Source organism: Hippoglossus hippoglossus, chromosome 13 (assembly GCF_009819705.1).
Source record: "Hippoglossus hippoglossus isolate fHipHip1 chromosome 13, fHipHip1.pri, whole genome shotgun sequence".
NCBI lineage: Eukaryota > Metazoa > Chordata > Actinopteri > Pleuronectiformes > Pleuronectidae > Hippoglossus > Hippoglossus hippoglossus.
This window is the reverse complement of record NC_047163.1, coordinates 11,467,593-11,484,085: the sequence shown is the minus strand read 5'-3', so window position 1 is coordinate 11,484,085 and position 16,493 is coordinate 11,467,593. Positions and strand designations below refer to the sequence as shown.

Below are 16,493 nucleotides of genomic sequence, written 5' to 3'. Positions count from 1 at the left end.
AATTTGCATGAGCATGTGCAGAACTAAGTAAAATGACCTTAACTCTCGAACTCCAAAAAAATACAAATAGATATTTGTGCGACTTTATAAAAACAGGACCAAAAAACTTCAGAGTGAAAGAGAGAGAGAAGGAGGGAAGACGGCTGATAAATCGCAGCAGCTCTGAGGCGGCATGAAACGCACCTTCGCAAAGAAATCTAAGTGAGAAAGAAAGACAGGAGGGAGAGTTAGCGAGAGAAGAAAAGTGATTGTCAGAGAGAGAAGAAACATCACTCTGAAAACTTCTAAAGAAGGCCCTGCTCTGGGTTTTAAATGCTCTCCTCCCTCTATCACTCCCTCTCTCTTCCCACTTTCCTCTCATCCCTTTCATGAATTAAAAGCACGGTCGGTCTGTGGGGAGAAGCATAGTTAATTCCGATCAGATCTCCTCCTCCCCTCTCTCCGCCTCCCCCCCACCCTCCTCCCCTCCTCCCTGGGCGATGGTTGCCGTGCAGTCTGACAGACGGAGATGGGATCTGACAGTAAACAGGCGTGTGGATGCCCGGCTCGTGATTGACACGTAGGCAGGTCGGCGGGGGCCCGCCCCCCTCCTAATCCTGCCCTGTCAGCTCTAATTGGGGAGGTGGGGCTCCATGTCACCAAGGTGACTGATTGACAGGACCCCAGCTTTGCATAGATATGAGGGAAAGGTGGGGAGGTTCACGCAAGGCATAACACGGTTAACACTACTATACTGCTAATAGAGATATGTGTGTGCATGCGTGTGTGTGTGTGGGGTGTGTGTGTGTGTGTGTGTGTGTGTGTGTGTGTGTGTGTGTGTGTGTGTGTGTGTGTGTGTGTGTGTGTGGTTGTTGTGCACTGAAGCACATTCACAGATGCCCAGATGCAGGTGAACACACTCAAGAACATGGCTGAGCACACAAATAAACCTACAACAATAACCATGAGCAAAATCAACATGCACACAAGACATCTGAGTGCACACACACTCTCTCTCTTGACATGCTGTGATGAAGAGCAGAGGGTTGTAAACGCTACAAGCGTTGAGATACCAGACGCAAAGGTCTTCACCATGTCGAGGCCAATGAAAGACAGGGCGGGGGGGTTAGACACTTTGCTATGACACTTCCACCCGTGCACACGCAAACGTGCGTGCTAATGTGTTGAATGAAAAACTGTGTGTGAGTAAATGGGTTGGGCTGACACATTTGATGTTCTGTGGCTCTCATCTTAAAGCTGCATCCCGATTAACAAGATAGAAAAAGAAACAAGAAATGCTAAAGCTCGCAATTCAATAACTAAGGTGAAATGTTCAATACGTTCAACATATGACATTAGCATGAGGAGTTAGAACCGAACACAGACAGTTAATGATGGGAAAACCAGGGGCCAGGGGTTCATCCTCTGGGCACCATGAATACTAGTACAAAATGGTCCAAACAATATTAGCTGCTGAGAAATGACTGTCTGACTGACAGGCCGACATTACGTAATTCTTTCCGTAACCAATTACTAGAAAAGTGGCAATAACAAACCATGACGTCACCTATTGGTTTGTGTGCTGCAGTTTTAAAGCCTCAAGTTTGGCATTTGGTCCGGCGCCATCTTGATTTTCTGAAACCAGAAGGAACCATATTTAACATCACTGCTCCCACTTTCACCAGCAACCTGCACCAACTGGTCTACAGTAGATGTCACACAGTTTCCACGCCCTAATATATACTGAACTGAATCGTATATTTGACTCTAAATAGGACCAATATTTAGTAAATGAACATCATGCTGTGTTGAAGAAGAGTTGAAACTAGTGGCTGCGATTATAAACTCTACGAAAATGTTTACGGACGTTGAGAAGTAGTAGAAGTATCATTTCTCCATAGATTTCTATAGAATCTGATTTCTATTTGCAACCAGTGGAGTCGCCCCCTGTTGGTCAATTGAGAGAATACAGGTTTCAGGCACTTTCCGTACCCAGAGTCTACATCCATTTTTCTAAACACTCTATTTGGATAGCTCTTATGATGTTGGTAATAATGTTCATGTTTCTGCTAAGTGTAGTTTAAATAACTTATTGGATGCTATAAAAATTGGGTGAAACATCTTGATTGTAAATTGGTCTGAAGGGTATTTCTCACTCTATTTTTTTTAGACTTCACTTGTCAAATTGTGAATGTAAAAAAAAATACAGATCTAAAAATGATCAATATGTAAAAATCTGAGAAGGAAAAATCCCTGTGGTTAAGTTGCTCAGTCTCACAGATATGTACAACTTTATTTTAATGGTTGGGAACCACTGCTGCAAGAGACCATCAAATCATCTGCTCCCAGGCATTTCAGCTTGTACAGCTAATTATAAATTGTTAATTGTTGGACAATATAGCCATTATCTTTTACATATGAATTTATTTTAGTGATGGTGTGCGTGTGATTGCATGCGTGCACGTGAGTGTGTACGTGCCTGCGTGTGTGTTCAGTGCGTTTTGATTGACAGCTGCCACTGACCTGTGCCAGTCAGAGTGCCATGCTGCGGGGCGGCGGGGTCGATCGCTACAGAGACGACCTTCGCCCTCATCTGCATCCTGCCTTCATTAGCACAGCCAGGCAAGGAGAATAACAACCCAATAAATTAATAAAGAGAAAGAGGGGAGACGGGGGAGGGATGGAGGGGAAGGAAGGAGAGAGGGGAGGCAGTGGACAAGAAGAGAGCAGGGAGAGCAAGGGTAAATGTGAAAGCGAGCGAAGGAAGGAGGGAAGCGGGCACGAGGAAAGGGCAGGGAAAGAGAGAAAAGAGCGACGCACTGAAGTATAGAGGGCTGGAAGTAAGGACATGCTGCAAAAAATACAGTGTGTGTGTGTGTGTGTACTCTAATAGAAAAAAGCTAATGATGTAGAAGTAAAGAGAAGCTAGCCATCACTAGCAATAAAATCCAAATATCGATAAAAGAGAAAACAACATCTATATTGTGAAAATGCACCAAAGCACAACTGAACTGAGATATACTGGAAACCGATATGGCCAAAAATATCTCGGGGCCTGATTAGGAAATGTGACTCGTAGCCGTGTTTAAACAGAGTATTGATACATTACCATCTGCACTGGTTCTTTAATGCCTGTATGGACAGAGATGCTCTAACTGGTCCACAGACCAACATTTAAACAGGGCGAAATGTTCCAGATCCCTCCCTCTCTCCCCTTCTCATTCACGATTGGGTTGAATTCAACATCCCAACCACACAGTAAATGTTTCAATAAAGCATGAGGTTTAATCATCTACTATTGTACTGGAACCACAGTCGTACCACAGAGGAAAATACCTCTCGAATACCTCCACACTTGCAGTAAAAACACACGCGCGCGGCAGAGTCCAGGGGAAGCTTGTCGCGTAAATAAATTATGAACGAGTATGTTGCGCGGGATAGACTGTTGGTTGGGAGGTTTCCCCAGGAGGACTCGAGTAATGATGCTTTCTCATCTTCTCAGCAGAGTTGTATGGCATACACCGCCTACCATTACTCCACCGTGATGGACGGAGATATGGTCAATCCTTGTGGCAGGAAATCTGTGCTTTAGATTTCTCAATAAATTGTATATTTGAAACTTATCTTGTGTTCTGCATAGTTGAGCCGTGTTTTCCGACATTTTGATTTATCGGACGTGTCCCTGGCGACCTCTCAGATCAGCTCAAATTCCATCACATTGACACAACCGGCCTTTATCAACATGTTTTGATTTTAATTGATCATTTTATAGTATTTATTATATAAAATTGGATGATGTGAATAATTGACATGCCTCAAAGGCACAAAATGTTGAAGCTGAAGTTTCAACCATTGATCTATTACAAGTGCAGGGCCCGCTCTACACATGCCAGTTTGGAACATAGACTGCGTTTAAAGATGGACAACGTGTCTCCACTTCCTCCCACTAAATGAAACTAAAACATCACAGATACAAGTGCTGCTATCTGCCCAGTAGTGTTCAAGCCATGGAGCCATGGTAGCGAGTTCCCACTAATAGACATGTACTTTGACTTTTTAGTTTGGTCCATGTCCCATCCACTATAATGGAGGAGGTGGGATTTATGATCTATACAGCACACTTTGGCTTTATATAGGTTATCTTTATAATTATAGGGCGCTGTCATGTCGTCCATCTTTTTATACAGTTTATAAACAGGCCCTTAGCTTTGTCCATAGTGATGCTATAGTTACAACTTACTTGCACAGTGAAAGTCACCTGCAGTGATTGAGCCACAGTAGGTAAAGACCGGCTGTGGACTTGGTGAGGACATGGTGGACACCACAGAGTCCAGAGGCTGAACACCAACTGCTGCACAAAGAGCTGTTCACCTGTTTGTTGAAAAGTTCAGTGAAGCTCAACTCAGAAGTCTGAACTAGAGAAACAGTTGCTATTGTCCTGATTGATTTCACTTACATTGATGAGTACCAGAGCACTACTGCTGCTACAGAGCACTGTTCACCTGTTTATTATTTTTATGACTTGTGATTTTCGAGATAAGCTTTGAGACCCTAACCCATACATACAGAACGAGATCCCTCACATTACAATTAGATACTTGGTGACTATTTTAATAATTTACACTGTTGCTTGCTTGCTACCTACAGTAGTTTTCACACATTCTTAACTTAAGCTGTCAGTGAAGAAGAGGAATAAAACTGCACAGAGATCAGTTCTGACTGCAACCTGTGTTAGAAAAGACTTTACAGCTTGAAACATCATTGAGATCATGACAGCCACGTCAGTCGGAATCTGAAGAGACAACAACACCTGCAACATGCAGCCTGCTATAACCACCTAATAAGTCGCGTGGCATCGACAGAACCCATCTGTTGAGAAGGCTCGGGTAATGTGCCTGGCCCTGTTTTCTCTGCCTTCCCTCTGACTGAGAAGAGCTGCCTGCTCAGGGTTCAGGAGCGTGAGCGCCGAGGCGCGGGGCCTGCTGTGCTGGGGAGGAAATTCTCAGGGCGATCGATGGGGAGGATTAGGGCCGGCTTTGGGGCTCAGAGGCCTGGATCTGAGCAGTATTCTCAGTGGGGCCCCAGGGAGAGCTGGAGAGGAAAGCTGGAGGGGAGAGAAGAGGAGGGCCAGGGGGAGAGAGAGGAGTGAGGGCTAACCTGGAACTGTCAGGAGGCTGAGAGAGGGTCGGCCAGGCTGGGAATAGAAGAGCTGCCAGGGTCCCAGTTGACAATATGAATGGCACTGAAATCCTGCCACCCACTCCGATAAACACACAGTGGCCAGTGTGATTGGATAAGCTGCGGAACACAGGGAAAAGAAAAGGATATTCAATTTTAAAAAAAGAGAAGGAGAGGAAACAGATTTACAAACACGGATGAAGTTGGTTATTTTGTCTCCTTACACTCTCCGTCTTTTAATTTTCTTCGGGCCAAATCGGTAGTTGTCCTCTAACTTGATGAGTGCAGCGCACAACAAAAGGCTCACTCCGTCTGTGTCTGCCTCTGATGCTCATGATTGGTCAGCCTATTCGCCAGCTCGCCGCTCTCCCCCGGGTACAGACGGTTGGATCCATGATTCATTTTGCAATGAGGAGAGAAAAAAAAAAGAAGGAGAGAGCGCGTGTGAGAGAAGAAACAGCCAAGACCACTGGGAAATTATACGGTGGAGCGGCATGGTGGATCTGGAATTAAACGGCATAATTAATCAAGCAAAAAAACAAGCACGTTGCTCATACATTTATTATTTGCATTTTTTCCACTTCAGGAGATGTAATCAGCATATATACGTTGGAACCCCTGATCCGTGTTGCGGGGACCTGGAGGCCGAGCACCCATTTCGACCACTGACCCTAAAAGCGTAAAGTGGGATCAGTTCTGCTCAAAGCTTTACTTTTTTTCCTCGCTGACTATTATCTCCACACAATGCCCTCTGCCTCCAAAGCAATTTCCACAACAAGCAGAACAAGTCCCACAGAATCATGTGGTGTTCTCTCGGCCCTTTAAATTAGGGTGTCTGCAAAATTGGGTTCACAACTCTCGGCTCTCTGTGGAGTTGTTCTGCATTACGCAGTGTGTGCACTTGACCCAATGAGGAACAAATACTAGTCACTTTCAGAGTAATACAGCAGAAATATCTGAAAAATATGATCACATGGATGTAAGAGGTGGACAAAGCCATATAAACACCTCATGAAAACCGAGGCAATAACCATTGCACACACAGGCCACAGGGGTCACGTTAGGTTGCATAGCAATTAGCTAAACCAGTGTGGACGACTGTATGTCCGTCATGACAGCCGTTTGGTATAAGCCGAGACTGGTCCACTAATGATGTGCAAGTTGTGCACGGATGAAAATTCATTTACCAGAGCAGTGATAGCCAGGTCTGCTTTGTGCACTCTTGTTTTGAAGCTGCTGATTGACATGCAACATAACAGGACCTGATATTTGTATTTTTTTAATGAGGATTTAGTTACTTGAAAGCATTTCTTCCTATATGAGTGGCCTTTTGATCATTTACTCTGTGATGTTTTCTTAAGGTGTCATTATAAAAAGTTAAGTCAGTAAAGGAGACACGCCCTGAGCTGCTTACTACAACATGAGCAGTTCAGCCGAACACTCTGGTTCTCCTTTCATACGGGTTCCATTTAATAATGTTTGGTAAATTTGCTCTAACAATGAAAAAGTAAAAATGATTGGACCAACTTAAAAAATTGACTTCAATTTACAACACAGAAATTAATTAAGTTTTATCTAATTAAAGTTAACAATTGTTTGAACTAGTGCAGTGGCCTTTCTAAACCCGCCTGTTAGGATTGGGCTACGTGTTTGGTCTGTGGTGATGCTGAAGCTGCAGCGTTCTTTCTCAAACTGTAAACGTGACCTGCAGTGTTTGCGCAGCAGCAAGTTAAGATGGGACTTAGTCAACACGACCCTGGAGCTGAACCACTGCTGCTGCACAAACAGCTGTTCACCTGTTCAAAGTTCAGTGGAGCTCAACTCAGTTCGCACAACCCTGAATTGGAGAATCAGTTATTGTTGCTGTTGCCGTGTTACCTGTTGCCTGTTCATTTAGTTTATTAGCATTGAACGTATCGTGTGTCCAAATTGCACCAAATTGGTCACTGCACTTCCTCCAGCCTTCCTCCACACATGCCAATTATGAAGCCAATAAGATGAACTGTTCTGGAAATATGTGCTTCACAGACAGACAGACAGATTTCTGGATTAAGTAGGTAGATATAACTTTGAGTTGAACAAACTTAATTCATTTGTGTTAGCAGCTGGAGTGTTTGTATACGTTGGTAAAACATTTTAATAAAAAGCAAAGATTCGAGAACACTTAAGTAGCCTATTTGTGTGTGTGTGTGTGTGTGTGTGTGTGTGTGTGTGTGTGTGTGTGTGTGTGTGTGTGTGTGTGTGTGTGTGTACCTTGTCTTTCATCACATGTGTTCTTGGATGGAAACAAGAGACCTAGAACACAAACAGTCTTTGCATGAGGCATTAACACGTTTTAACAAGGTAAATTTAAGACTTGTTAAAAACATGACAGAAACTTAAGATTTATGTTGAGTACGACAGATATAAAGAAATATCAAAGTAACCAACGATAAGGTGAAGTAGTCCCATGGAGAATAAACCTCAAACACCACATTATCTAACAAACCACAGACAGAGATACAGTCTTTCCCACAGCCAAGCTGAGTGAACTGAGATCGATTCGAACCAAGGTTTTTCTAGACTATAAATTGGTTGTATTTGTAGTTTAACTATAATCTAATATCATTGAGAAAGAACTAGAGACATTGCAAACTATGCATGCCAGCAAAGATTTCTCCTGAAACAATTTAAAGGTCAACAGAAGTAAAGTTAAACTAGAATTAGACGTTTTAAGACCCTGCAGAAACCCTGATTATCATTAAGTAAATCCTGTAGAAGTAGTTCACTTACAGTATATCTTCATTTATGCACATCACGTATGCAGTTTTCTAACTTTGATTTATTATTTGTTAGTTGTATGTGTTTTTTCTACTAATCTGTATTATATCCGACTTCCCTGGTCTGTTTTTGTGCTGCTGATCAATGAAGTCGCATCTTATTATAATAAGAAAATCTCTGTGCAGCAGTACTAATAATATCGATACAAATCTAAATCTTGGTGACACTTGAATTCAGCACTTCATCTCTCACCTGGGTTTCCTGTGCTTCAACCTTCATTAGGCCCATTATGCATGAATACATCCGCCAAACAGAGTAAAAAACCTATCACTTCTCCAGCTGCTCAATAAGCCTTGTTCCTGGAGCGTCGTCATCAATCGAGTTATCAATATGGAAATACCACTGTGACCCAGACATTAATCAATGGGCCCCTCCGGGAGCACCGGGAGGACAGGGAGGGCAGGGGCACCTAAAAATCATCAATGAGACGGATCGGGCCGCAGTCACACTCGGACAGTGCGTATTGATAAGAGCGTTTCCACCTGTGGCGGCGGCCGCGGCGCACAGACAGGCCCGCATCTGAATTCAATAGCCGCCACCGCAGCTGCGAGCTCCAGCCCAAGAAAGACACGGTTGAGCGGAGATACGTGCCTCGACTCATCATCAGACCCAGTCTCTTTCTTTTCCCTTTTTTTTTCTCTCCCATTCCTCCCTCCTCCACATATACAGTACGTCCCCTAAGTGCTGCTCTCCGGCGGGCGTGCAACTTCTCTGGTCATGGCTTTGAACCAAAGGAAGCACTTCACATCTCTAATACTGAGCAACAATGACTTCAAATTAGGAGGCTGCCTTGCAAATGTTGAAAGAAAGAAGTAGGGGATCCGGAGGAGGAGAAGAAGAAGTGGATCCAGTAGATGGCGGTAATGCACCTTGACATTGGTCACCACCCGTCAATAAACCAAACAAAGATGAAAAACAAATATCTTGTTTTAAATCAGGTTAAGGAAGTGGATTTCATTATTGAAGTTTTTTTTTTTTTTTACAAAGATACAAGAACAACATTGATGTGCTCTTCTCTTTCCGTCTTCTGGCTCCAGAACTTATGTCATTTGTTTTGGTCTCGTCCACACTCGTGTTGTTTTGAACAAGATATTTCCCAACGTATTCAATTCTCCCAGTCATATTTAAAAATATTTCTTCTTCTCTTACTCCTACAAAAACAATAATGCAATACTATATAATTACTTGATTATGATATACGTTTTTTATATTTGTATTCTTTATGTTTCGTATATGTTCTTATATTCATACTTGTTATATATAGTGTGTTATGAGCCTGATACATTGCTGCTTTAACACAGAAATCTCCCAGTTTGTGATCTATAAATTAAACTCTCAGAATCACTAATCTACACTAATCTAAATATTGTAATTATAAAAATTAAACCAAACTGTGTTAAAGTAAAAGTCAGTTCCCGAAAGTAGTGAGGTAAGAGGTTTTTGTGGGACGGACTATTTGAACTTTGTGTGACTTTGTCCCCATGTGTTGTGTTGACGTTGTTACAAAGTTAAAAACCAAAGACTTCACGTTAAGTTTGTCTTTATTTACTTTGAGCTCACCCCCTGCCCCCCTCCTCTGCCTCCCCCTCTCTCCCCCACCACACACCTCTCTGAAGCCAGGTTTCCTGCTCTATCCTCAAACTGTGAGAGGAGGAAGTCGGAGCCTCGACATCAATGAGAGATGTGTTCACCTCAGTGTGAGCTCAGGATTAAACCTTATTCTTCCCTGTCGACATCCACAGTCTTCACCACATCTGTCAGGCCCACGTGGCTCCGCGCGCGCTCCTCTTTACCCGGATACAGCAGAGGAGCGGTGCTTGATGGGTAACTGTGGGACAAGACCGCCTCCCAGTGGCGCGGTCGCGTGTGCACAAGGAAAAGTGCCTGTTTTACTGAGGAAGAAAAAGGGAGTGAAATTGTGTTTGGGTTAAATGGCTTGTAATAAATACAAATAAAAACAGAACAAAACAAAATAAAACAAAAACAAAAACAAAAACAAAAACAAAACAAAAAAAAATTTGAAAATGAATATGAAAATGAAAATGAAAATGAAACTGAAAACGAAAATGGAAATGAAAACGAAAACGAAAACGAAATAAAACAAAAATTAAAATAAAGACAATAAAATAAAAATAAAACTAAACTAAAAATTAAAGAGAGAATGACCTTCACCAAGACCCAACAGTCCCCTAATGAAACCACATTTACATTCACTAGATCCAGATTGTTATTTGGATCTACACCAAATTCCTCATAAAAATATCAGTCCCCTAAACATGTCTTTTTCATCAAGATCCATAATTTATTATTTTCTTAGAAATCAGTGAAAAATGGCCCAAATCGCAATGTTGAAGAAAGTGAAAGAATGTTCCTGGATGAACCCCCTGATCTGAATCTGCACCAAATTGTAACGACTCCCTCCCCGACCCATTCCACATCTTTCCATTAAGTTTCATGATAATCCCTCCAATAGATTTTGCGTAATCCTCCTATCAGACAAACCATTAATTAACAGTCAGTGTAAATAAGAGCCAATGTCAATAATATGTCAAAGCTTTAATAAAAACAAAAATAAAACTCTGAACGGATTCAAAAGACGTTGGAGAATGAGTCTGTTAAAGTTCAACGGGGGGTGAATTCCATATAATGTGTTGGCTCTGACAGCAAAGGTTCAGACACCCTCATAGTAGGTGAGACCTGGGAGTAACCAGCATGGCTCCATCTGTGGATCTTAGTGCTTGAGAGGACACGAACCAGGTCAATACAGCTGACAGGTATCTGGGTGCGAGGTCATCAGGCCGAATGGAGCTGTATGAACTTGTAATTTGTGCAAATTGACTTCACACTCATGACTTATCCTGACATTCCCGATTGGTTTCATCCCCCGTCCTTGACTTCCAATCAAACCACACTCCACTCGCTCCCTCACGACACCTCTTAAAGGTTGGAGTTCAAGGGTCGTGTGTCCTGTGTGCACACAGGCCTGCCCTTTTCATTCCCAATCAACTGCTGCTTTTTCCCCACTGCGCCAGAATGGAGAGATGCACCACAAAGGTCATGGAAATAGATTTCCTTTGGTTTGACTCCATGAAAAGGTCAGATGAGGGCACCATGAAATGGCAGCGAGGCCTTCACGTCGCTCTCTCAGGGACCCGAGTCCTTACATCACCCTGAAATGGCACGGGATGAGCCCGTCTGTGGGCCGGTCCCTCAGGAAGCGGGGGGGGGGGGGGTCCCGAGGGCCAGTGTGACCCCGGCTGGTCCCCGTCTGTGGTGAGTGTCCCCACAAAAGTGTGAAGAGAGAACAGAGCGACAAACTGTGACATAGAGTTTCTCTGTTTTAGTTTGGAAACAAATTCATGTGACTCAGGGGGATGTAAAGGTAATTTACTTAACTAACAAGAGTGTTACGCAAACTGACCTGCAGCTGACAAAGGATTATGTAAATTACTCTTTATCTTGTGTAAATGTAAAGTGTGTGTGTGTCAGTAGGGCCTGTCCTTGTGAAGGTGTGTTTTTTTTCACACCCCAAAACATTTTCTGGGTTCATCAGAAGAACAGATTTGCCATTAACTCCAAGGTTTGCAGTATAGATAATGGATGAATGTAAAGTATATAGAAATCCCAAATGCTTCCTGTCCTTGAGCAAGGCATTGAACCCCAAACGGCTCCCAGTGTACAGTGACCTCTGAAAGACTCTGGACCCCTTCACTTTTTGTAAAGTAACTGTACAAATTAGCAATGTAAATTGTAATTTTTGCAAATAATGACAAAGTGAAAGTATGTTTTTAAAGATTAAAAAACTAAAGTCATTTACAAAAGTATAACACTTTATAGAAGCTCATTTGGCAGTAATCACAGGTTCGTGTGAGCAAAAATGTCAATTTATTTCCATTTAAAACTAAACAATAAAGTCTGAATGATATGTCTTTACACATAAGGAGAGAAACCTCTGCAGAATAAATGTAAAGCATCGAAGTGGAGACTTTTATTGCAGAAACTTGCTCAGGATTTCATATGTTCCACGTGTCAGCAGTAAATCAATGAGACGAGAAAAGCAGGAGTTTTACAAGATTTGATTTATTAACTATGATACAGATCACATAAGGCCTTGCTGTATACACCATTCCCATTTTAGACAAATTACCATACTCAGCAAATAATGACAGTTTTTTTGTTTGTTATCTTTTCATTTTACAGTACTTCTTTTTTTTTCATATTTTCTCCCCCCCCACCCACCCCATCATTTCTTAATATTTTTTTTTTTTTATCATCTCTTTAAATAGTGAGAGTGGTGGAGCCCTCTTCCTTTGCTCGGGAAGAAATCATGCACTATACTGGGCTGGTCTCTCAGTCGTTCACAAAGAAATAGTTAAAAAATGCTTTGTATTATTTAATTATTAAAATAAAACATAAAAAGAAACTTTTTTTTTTCTATCACCACTGACTAAAGGGCAAAGTGTTAGAACCCCCTAACATACCAATAAACAACCATTTGAATATAGTTTTGCTTGTTTCTCATTTTAAATTAACAGACATCTGTCACCATTGTTGCAAAAAAAGAAGGAAAGAAAGAAAAGCAATGCAGCCACATATTATCTCTGAACCACAGTCACATTTTTTTTTAAATTCAATTGTTCTTCAAAACTGTCACTTTGCTTCCCATCGCTCCCTTGACCCTTTTTTCCACAGTCTTTGGCTGCCTCACAGTCAGTTCAGTATTAACACATTGATATACACGGGGAACGCCACTGGCCGACGTTCGCACACAAGTACCAGTGGTCACCCCTGCTTCCTCCCTCCGTCTCCCAAATAATGATCCCATTCACCCGTTTGCCGCCCCCCTCCACCTCACTCTGCCCCCGTCTCTGTCACACTCTCTCTGAGGCTCAGTGTGTGTAATCTGGACGAGCTAACAGGGTTACACAGCCACCAGGGTAATGACCGCGGTGAGAGCTGCATCCTTCACGTCTGTGCCGATCACGCTCGTGGCCGTCTGCCAAGCACAGCGTGTTAGCGAGTTAGCTCAAACCCCTTTAAACATTCACCCTTAAAACACAGACACACACAAACACAGACACACAAGGTAAATAGGTAGTGTAGACTGATAAAAGCTCCTTTTAGAGTTCAGTGATTGGTTAAAAGGTTTATTTTTTTTCTCGTTTCGTCCAGACAGGAGAATCTGTGGAGACACGCATTTCAGTGTCAAACAGAATGAGTGACCTTGGTGAGCATCTGCTTAACATTAACACATGTATGTTCACATGAGCACACTCTTTCTCCAGCTCACGCAAACAACAAACACACACACACAAACACACACTTCAACAGCTTAGATGAAGGCTCAGCATTTCTGCTCGAGCCCCATCTCGCTGGTTTCTACGGTAACAGCAGGCCGGGCCGAGGAATTCTGTGATGCTCCACTCCAGTCATGCAGACAGATGAATGGACTGTCTGTTCTGACCCAACTGTCTCACACGGACAGGGACTGACTAACAGAGAGGGGGGGGGGGGGGGGGGGGGAGAGAGGGGGTGGTGGTGGTGTAGTGGTTACGCTCTTGCAAATTATATTTCGAGTCCTCGAGTCTCTTCTCCACAGGCGCAGTATTGTGTTTGTGAGGATGTGCGCTGATACCTGGAGCGATGGCTGCCAGTTAGTTCCAAGAATAATAAGCCTCCCACCTGTCTCGGCTCTAGTCTCGCTCCCGGCTCTTACGTTCTGGCCTGTGGTGCTACATCGTGCCTCAATCTTGTAAGTCATCATCTCCTCAATCTCAGAGGATGAGGAGGAGCGACGCACCTTTTTACAAACGCCTGACTTGCTTTGGCGTCCACGGGGAAAGTGGACACTGACCAACAAAAAGACAGAGACGCAATTTCATTCGCTGCATGTCTGACCAACTGCACTGTGGCCGGATGCTTTGTGGCTACAGAGCCTGAAGCTATGGAATCTCATCTGATCTGTGCCAAATTTATAAACTGCAGTTGCTCTTTTATTCACACTCTTACGCTCTGTGAGTTCTAATGTTAATTTTTTTCTACCCGAAATAAAAAATGACAATGCATCTTGACAACTGCACCTAATGAGAGAATCTGATGCTACAACAACCACAGTTTGAAAATGGTGCTACGCCCATGCAGTAGTGGAAGTGAGGTTATGGCTGCAATACCCATTTCTTCCTCTAGATGTCAGTGGTGTGCTCCCAGAGAGAAAGAGAGAAAGAGAGAAAGAGAGAGATGGAGATGGAGAAAGAGAGAGTGAGAGAGAGACAGAGGGAGGGAGGAGTGGACTGACGATATAAAGTGAATGGTGGCTGTCATGTCGCGGCAGCTCCAATTTAAAATGTGCCTTCAAAGTGCTCAGAAAAGTGCTTTTTGAACAAGGTCCTCACTACGAAAACTGCACCGACCGACTCGCACGTCAAACCACCGCAGCGCAAGAGAAGCAACATGACAGGCGAAGTCCGACACTGGAATTATTCCCACTATTCTCCTCATGTAGGGAAATTCAAGAAAAAGGTCATGGATATCAGCTCACACAAATGGATCGTCAGACAGCCAGACGCTTACCCACAAGGCCATTCATTGACAGATGAGGCTCAGGTTCATGTGAATTTTCTCAAATGTAAAAAATACACACACTTGGGAATGTGAATGTAGAATTATGAAATCCACTTTTTTAGCTGTTTACTTTGTTTAAAAACTCAGGGCATGAGGTCAAAGCTCAAATGGAGAGAGAGCGAGAGCAATCAGGAGGAAGGAAGGAACCTTCCCAGAATGCCAAGGGTGTAAGAGCACCCATAATCCTTTGCTCCGATTTGCTGCCCAGCAGATCCTGTTGGTTGAGTTTTTTTTTTTCCTGTGCTTGGCATACTGCCTCGACTGAAACTGATTTTGTCCGTTTGTGTGTGTGAGGGGTTGACGGATAGGAATGTGTGAGTCGCAGAGGACAGAACATCCTGCTGGGTGAGTAGTAACACATGTTTCTTGCTAAAGTCTTCTCTGTACAGTGGTGAAATAAACACATTCACGACTCGCGCTCTGCTACACTCCCAGCCACGGCCTCCAGGTAGGTATAGCAGGTGTGTCCGTTTGCAAAAAAAAAAAAAAAATATATAGAATTCCAAATTTCCCAGCACAATCACAGGCTCGGGAATTGAGGAGAATGGTTGTCGGAGGCACACTGGCCACTCTCTGTGTGTGTGTGTGTGTGTGTGTGTGTGTGTGTGTGTGTGTGGTGTAGCAATCCCAACATAACAGAGTTCACATTCCCCATTTTGCACTTTACTTCCGAGTCCCTCCCTGAGTCCATTTAACAGTGACTGGCAACTTCTCCCTCTTCATTAGTGTGTTTGTGTGTTGGTATAAGGCAAGGAGAGAGACAAAGGGATAAAAGTGGCGACGGGGAAGAGAAAGATCATACAGCCAGTTCAGAGGCTCTGCAGTGTTCCCCCTTTTCGGTCTTGTGTGTGTGTCCATTTTTTCTAAAAGCAACTGAGGCTCTAACTCCTCTTCTTCTCCCAAACATGTAGGTTTCTCCCTGTACATACTGCATCTCACTCAAAGTCTCCCAACTTCTCCTGTCCTCCTTTCAATACGTCCTCTTCAGTTCCTTCCCAAATTTCAAGATATCTTATTTTGAACCTTTAAACCTCTCTGAATCCTGTCCTCTTCTTAGTTTTTTTCTTCTTCTCTTTCCCTTGATCCCTGGTTCACAGCGTGTGTTGTTCCGTAGGGGGGTGGTGGGGGTGCAGGGAGGGTGGCAGCAGGGCTGGGATGGGGGACTGAGGAGTAGCAGGCGGGGAGTGGGGTGGGGACTGGTGATGATGGTGGTGGTGATGATGATGATGGAGAGGAGGGCCGTAGTGGGGGATGACAGGAGGGGTGGCGGGGAGGACGTAGGGAGTCGGGGACGGAGTCGGCGAGGATGAGTAGCCTCCAGCCATGCTGGAGTACGCCGAGGTTCCTCCCGAGGAGTACGTGGAGGTGGGGGAGCCAGGGAGGCCATCGGCCAGCGGCTGGTTGTAGAAGAAGTACATGCACTGGTGGATGAAGCTCTCGATCAGTGTCTGGTAGATGCGGGTGGCAGTCAGGGCGTCCATGGTGGTGAAGTCCGGTCTCATCAGTGTGGGCCAGAAACAGATGGACAGGTTCTCACTGGTCATCAGGTTCAACTTGTTGTTCTGACTCACCCTGACAAACACAGAGAAAACAAAAAGAGGAATGAATTGGCCGTAATTCAGTACTTGATTGATTGATCTGATTTTGACAAAACATGATGGTGTCCTCTAAATCTCCAGATTAGTAATAAAATCCATCCAGGTGTGTTCTGTAGGGCTGCGATTAAGAATTGTCATTATTAATTGATTTGCCGATCATTTCGAAGTCCTAACTGATGTCATCATATATCTTGTTTAGTCAGTTTACAAAGATAAAAATTAAAGAACAGAAAATCACATTGGAGAAACTGCAACCAGAACAGGCTTAGAGTTCCTGCTAAAAACAATAAGCAAAGT

General features: G+C 43.5%; 2 protein-coding genes across 10 annotated transcripts in view; both read right to left on the bottom strand.

The window, feature by feature from the left end:
- Window positions 1-9,760, bottom strand: part of npas1 (neuronal PAS domain protein 1) — a 69,632-nt gene extending 59,872 nt beyond the window's left edge. For 3 of the 9 annotated variants that reach the window (XM_034604684.1, XM_034604682.1, XM_034604692.1), the window contains exons 1-2: window positions 5,382-6,204; window positions 5,137-5,277 (exon numbers count right to left, since the gene is read on the bottom strand). The gene's annotated coding sequence lies outside the window, so the exon portion shown is untranslated. Of the gene's footprint in view, window positions 1-5,136; window positions 5,278-5,381; window positions 6,206-7,410; window positions 7,453-9,583 lie in introns of those variants that run through there. The other 6 variants (XM_034604683.1, XM_034604688.1, XM_034604686.1 and 3 more) reach the window with 6 other exon arrangements.
- Window positions 9,761-12,038: 2,278 nt separating this feature from the next.
- The window catches only part of arhgap35a (Rho GTPase activating protein 35a), a 67,872-nt gene continuing 63,417 nt past the window's right edge, over window positions 12,039-16,493 (bottom strand). Inside the window, exon 7 of the mRNA XM_034604681.1 lies at window positions 12,039-16,170. Coding sequence (XP_034460572.1) covers window positions 15,690-16,170 — 481 coding nt within the window. The 3' untranslated portion in view covers window positions 12,039-15,689. The remainder of the gene's footprint in view (window positions 16,171-16,493) is intronic.